At 41.7% G+C, this 5,951-nt stretch overlaps 1 protein-coding gene across 1 annotated transcript; it reads left to right on the top strand.

The window, feature by feature from the left end:
- The first annotated feature begins 4,307 nt into the window (after positions 1-4,307).
- On the top strand, positions 4,308-5,455 carry LOC138854787 (uncharacterized). The gene is made up of 3 exons (XM_070099871.1): positions 4,308-4,446; positions 4,703-4,848; positions 4,944-5,455. Exons 1-3 carry the CDS (start codon positions 4,416-4,418, stop codon positions 5,355-5,357), a joined length of 591 nt encoding a protein of 196 aa, XP_069955972.1. The 5' UTR covers positions 4,308-4,415; the 3' UTR covers positions 5,358-5,455.
- The last annotated feature ends 496 nt before the right edge of the window (positions 5,456-5,951 follow it).

Raw genomic sequence — 5,951 nt, 5'->3', positions numbered from 1 at the left:
GCCGGCTCTTTCACTCTGGGAAAAATATCCTTTTTCCAAAATTGAGCGAAAATCGCTAATCCTGGTGAACCGTGCCATAGCCGCAGATCGGGGCACACCCGGGGAAATTGTCCTAAAATCACCCCCACCATGCACCAACACCCTTGATGACAGGCCAGAGGATTTTTTAAGACCCCACCTTGCAGCACTAATATGTCAGTTCTCAGCGGGTCCTTGTCTTGAAAAGAATGAAATTGCGCAACAGCAATTAGAGCGTAGTCTCGACACGCATTATGTACGCGGTTTGAGCAAGGACACGCAACAGAATCGACGAATTTGGTTTAAATTATGTCTGGTGTCCCTGGGTCGGGCAGTGATAGCCAATGGCAACATCAAACGGGTAATTTTACCCCAGTACATTGGCATGAGCAGAAAACAGGCCGATGAATGGCACACTGAATATCTCCCTCTCATTAACATATTTCAAGACATATTACTGAAACGGGAAATTCAGACATGCTTGCTCGTACCGTCAGTGAGCCCATACTTGGCAGTACCTAAAATCATCCTAGATGAGGTGGAAATTGAACGCGGCGCCTCCCCCGAAGCTCTAGAACGGGAAATACTACAGCTGTCTGTGGAGAAGCAAGGCACTGGCAGCATCAGCGGTGGCAGCAGTGCCGGTGGCGGCAGCGGCAACAGCAGCAGCTGCAGCAGCGGCGGCGGCGGTGCAGACGTCGGACCAGCCGGTGGGATTGGAACTAAACGAGACAGTGGCATGCGTGAAATGGACATGCCTGATGGAGTCGAGGTCACTTCACGCGGAAAACGCAAACGACAGCACGATGATGTGGATATTTTATTCCTAAATGCTGTAACTAATAAAAAAATAAAAATGTAAACTCTTCAAACTAAAGTTTTTTTAAGCCTTTAAAAAATATATATAATGGTCTATATTTTGTATTTGCCTCATACTGTCTCTGTCCCTCAACATGGACAGAGGGGGTCCGGGGAAATATATCTATTTGAGCAGTTTAGAAAATATTGACATTTTCGACAATACAGCTTCGGCCTTTCAAAATATAATTACTGCAACGCCTTTAAATCCATCCTTGAACTACGAAATAGCCTTGCTTAATGTTTTGTATCCCAAAAAATTCAATGTTCTAACAAGAGACGATGCCGAATGCGGTATTGACATTATACAAAATCACATTACTGAAACAGGAATAAGTACAGAAGAAATAGTCCATCACTTTCTACCAAAAAATGATGTGTTATCGACAGATGCCAGCCATATTATTGAAGAAATTAATCGACAGCTAACAGCAGATTTAAAAAAAGCCTTTAGAGATAATTATTCGGCACATTTCCCGAAAGGGAAAATACTCAATTATGATGTCGGAATTGGGAGGGTTTTAGTTTCGACGAGATCGCGAACCTTTACGGGAAAAAACAATGCTGCCACTTCATTTAAAGCTCAATTTAAACCGAGAATAGCTCGGGTGCTTGGGCTTAGCAGCGCTGAAAAATATTATTTATTTCGTAGTGACGCGCCCGAGGGGACCTCCTTCCCCAAGCAGATTGCTCCATTCAAGCCTGATCCCACTGCCGGAGTTGATTATGTTTTAATATATAGTGATATTGTGGAACCGCAAATATACGGTAGTCAGTTAGTCAATATTCTGGATGCTTTCGCCTTTCAGGAGAGTTATTCAAAAGGTGCTCATCCTATGATGTACAAACCTCTATGCGTAACTAAATTAGATAAAATAGCTATCAAAATGACAGATCAGTTTGGTCGTAATCTGTCTTTTGAAAGCGGTCATTCCACTACCGTAGTGTTACATGTAAGACCGATAAATAGAACCAACTCTGCGTAAAAATGGTTATTGTTTCTCTAACCGCCAAACATGCGTGTACCCTTTCAAGTGCCCTCTGAGCAGGAATTTCGGAGTTTATTCTCCCTAAAACCCTCCCAGGTGGGGGGTGGCCTGGGAGATATACAAACTTTTCACGCACCATACAGAGTCCGAGGTGGGGGATTTTTTTCGGCTTTAGCGGGCCTAGCTAAAAGAGCTTTACCTTTTCTTTTCAGAGTGGCTGCACCAAGTGCAGTAGAATTTGGTACTAAAATGCTCGATGATTATCAGTCTGGAAAAACAGACATGAAAGCTGCTCTTAAATCTCACGGGATAGATGCTTTAAAAGGTGTCGCAAAGAAGGTTATTACGGGTGGCCGAGTAAGCAGGGTGACTAAGCGACGGGTAAATAATAAATGCAAGATAAATAAACGCCGACGAAGCCGAGTTGCTTATAAAACGGATGTATTCTCTCTCGTATAAACAGTCGCTTATTAGCCATGGCGGGTGTCGGGGCTGAAAACAGTGGACTCAAAGTCCCGTTAAATGATTATTCTTCCAGCATCATTAATCAATTCCCACGACCGCATAGACTGAGACAAGTTGAGAGTTCCATAGCTCGCACTCAGAGTTTTGATACTCTACCAGTAAACCTTCCTCTCTCTCAAAAACTAAAAGATAATTTTCTAGAATTTAGAATTCCTGGAGTTCCCGGAGCATTTCTAGATTTAGGCAAAATAGTTATAGAATTTAGAGTGACTCTAACAGAGGCCGATGGGCAAAGTCCACTAGGGGAAACAAGCAACATTGCACTCATCAATGGATTTTCCAACACGTTATTTAAAAGTGTCCAGTGTTTCCTGGGCGAGCAAATAACGGAATCAAATTCTAGTTTTAATTACTGGTCATTCATTAAACTCTGCAGCTCAGTAAAACGAAGCCAGTTGCCGAGTATCGCCCGACTGGGGTATCTCTTGCCCGACTTTAAAGGAGGAGAAGGTATAACTAAATTGTTCGATACAGCCTATTTCGCCCGCACATCGGCAAAAGAACCACAGATACTGACAAAGAATGATAAAGAACAGGGCATAACTCTGTGTTTTCCCTTGGCTCTGGACATATCCACTCTGGACCAATATCTGCTTGACAATATCGATTTAAAAATTAGGCTGGAATTATCCCCTCAAGCGTGGACTCTGAAAACAGACGATGAAGCCAGCACATACCAGCTCCATATTAATTACGCTAAACTTTGGCTTAATAGAGTATACCCATATACATCAGCTTATATGGCCTTGAACAAGTCTCTAGCCTTAGACGCAAAGCCGATAATATATACTTTTAATCGCACTCTAAGTAAAAATTATGTACTAGGTCACAATCAAACGAGCCTCCTAATAGATCAGCCATGGGGTTATGTAATTCCCGCTAAAATTTTCATGGTAATTTTGCCCATGACAGCCTATGCGGGAAAACATAAGGAGAATGGCCTATATTTTGAGCATGGGGATCTAGCCAGTTTATCTGTATGTATTAATAATAATACAGTTTATCGCATAAGCAGTGATTTCCCCCATCATTATAGTAAATTATATTATGAGGCAATTAACTCTCTGGGCATTGAGGAAGAAAATTTAATTCTCTATGAATCATTCGCCTCCGGGCGAACCATCAATATTTTCAATTTAACCGACAGCCAAGTGGAAGACGCTCTCCCGATTGAAAAATCTGGTAACTTGAGAATTGAATTACAGTTCTCTAAGCCCGCCCCTCATAATAAGGTAGTTTTATTATTTGCTCAGACCACTGGTGTTTTATCCATCGACCAGAATAGATCTGTTCATTGTGATGTGCGAGCATAAATAAAAAATGAATTGCGCAGAAATAAATAATAGTTTAATTCCCGCCCTAGGAAATAAAGTCACATATATTGGCTGTTTCACTATAGACGCTCTACAGCAAATAAGATTAGATGACTATCCCTCAGACAGGCCCATAGTGCTTGTAAGTAATATTCTTCCTTCGTACAGCTCAAAAGTAATGGGTCATTTTTTTTCTCTTCTCTTGGACAAGAAAAATAGTCTATCCTTCTTCTTTGACAGTTACGGGAAAAAACCAGAGAATTATGGCATAAATTTAAAAAAATTTTTTAAACTAAATAAAATTAAATATTTATATCGTTTATCCGACAGAACACAAAGTGATTTTTCACTCACTTGCGGTCTATATGTTATGATGTTTATTCATAAAGCAAGCCTTGTGGGATTAGAAAGAGCTTTATATTTTTTTAAAAAAAATTTCTCGGAAAAATCGCTTTTTATCAATGACAGATTAGTGATAGCATATGCTAGAGAGAATTTTAAAATGTTACCTCCTTGTGAAAAAACATTTTGCCTAAGTAGACAAGGTTATCTTTGTGCTTCCCTCTGTGAGGAAGGTCACCTCTGACGAGAGTATCCCCCAAATACCCCTCCTGGCTGGTAAGGCCCTCTCTGAGTTGTATATAAGAGCCCGCTGAAGCTGTCTTCCCGCAAAAGATAGAGGCTGACCTCTCCATAGCCTTTTACTCTCATCATGGCGAAGGAAGCAGGCATTCTCGATTCTGGTAAGCGAGACATTTTATTTTGCTAAAAACTTCTCTTTGAATATTAACGAAACAAACGAGAGCAAGAGACTTATAATAATTTTTAAAGTTGAGTCTCTTTTTTCAACAGTTTTCACAGCACCAGTCAGAATTTGTAAAGTTTTTGATTTTATCGGCTGGTAGATTGGATACTTCTCTTTGAATATTAACGAAACAAAACGAGCGCAAGAGACTTATAATAATTTTAAAGTTGAGTCTCCTTTTTTTTCTTCAACAGTTTTCACTGGGCCAGTCAGAATTTGTAAAGTTTTGATTTTATCGGCTGGTAGATTGGAAGGGAAGGAACACACCGGCTTCAAACTCCTAAAGCGGTGTCATTGTGATGATAGCAGGAAACGCAAACATAGGCTTCCTCAGGAAAGGGTATGTCTTTTCTATGTTCCCTCCTTTGGTAGATTAGAGACGAGTCCCACTCCTTTATTTGAAAGTGATAAATATGTTCTCTTTATGACTTACAGCCTGTGGAAGATGGGATCAGTTCATCTGATATAGAGGAGCCTATGAAGAAAGAACCAGATCTCGACAACGATGAAACGCAGAGCCTTCCCTCATGTCAGTCTGATGACCTCGTTGTGGACCTCTCTACGCTCACTGCTCAATCTGATGACTCTGTTGAGGTCACTGCCGCAGCAGGTGCTGAACAAACTGGCGACCTTGAAGCGCACCCTGACGGTCAGTCGGAGAAGGAAGGGAAAACCCCCGACGTGAGAGTAAATGCTGGAGACGCAGTAAAGCCAGCAGAAGGGGTAAAGCCGGCAGAAGGGGTAAAGACGGCAGATGATGATGATGTACCTGAAAAGGAAATCATTTTCGAGCGGGAGGTTATCAATCTTACAGAAAGTGAACAGGAGGAGCGCAGTCATTCAGTCTAACCAGTAAAACTCGCACAGTTTCGCCCCTTTGCTCGCGCTAAAAAACTTTGCACAGCTTTTGCCCTTTTGTATGTGAATTAATAAAAATATTGACAAACTCTGATTTTTATTTACATATAACTATATATTACTATCTTCTCTAGTCTAAACATATATATATATATATATATAAACAATATCGCACCACTTAAGCCTCTCCCCATCTGAGAGGAAAATGTATATGTCAAAGTTCCTATAAGAGCTCTATCAGCACAAAGGTCTTCCCTAGATGGCCTCTCTCACTGCTTTAAGCCTCCCCCACCTGGAAAGATCTAGCAGCTGGCAAGAATAAACACTACCGTAGTACCCGGAAGAACCTTTTTTTTTTTTGCTGAGGTACGGACGGGCGAGCAACACTCCCTCGGGGGACCAGCTAGCCATCCATTACCGCGTTCTTTAAACCCAGCAGTGTTGTTGTGAAGTAGCAACAGTCGCGTCAGTGAGTCGCAGGCCCGGGAAAGGGGGGGGGGACTCCCTCGGAGATGGTAAGCTTGTACCCAGTCACCTGAATCCTTTGTACTGTCTCTCCCATCTATCAGAGTGATTGAGTTTGGG

The sequence above is a fragment of the Cherax quadricarinatus genome, chromosome 69, assembly GCF_038502225.1.
Source record: "Cherax quadricarinatus isolate ZL_2023a chromosome 69, ASM3850222v1, whole genome shotgun sequence".
Lineage (NCBI taxonomy): Eukaryota > Metazoa > Arthropoda > Malacostraca > Decapoda > Parastacidae > Cherax > Cherax quadricarinatus.
The sequence above is the reverse complement of the archived record's forward strand: the minus strand, read 5'-3'. Positions and strand labels throughout refer to the sequence as shown.

Bases quoted from the DNA above. Each gene is read 5' to 3' on its own strand.
- LOC138854787 (XM_070099871.1), top strand. From the start codon at position 4,416: ATGGCGAAGGAAGCAGGCATTCTCGATTCTG. The intron at 4,447-4,702 runs GTAAGCGAGACA...TTTCTTCAACAG, and splicing joins AGCAGGCATTCTCGATTCTG to TTTTCACTGGGCCAGTCAGA. The intron at 4,849-4,943 runs GTATGTCTTTTC...TATGACTTACAG, and splicing joins ATAGGCTTCCTCAGGAAAGG to CCTGTGGAAGATGGGATCAG.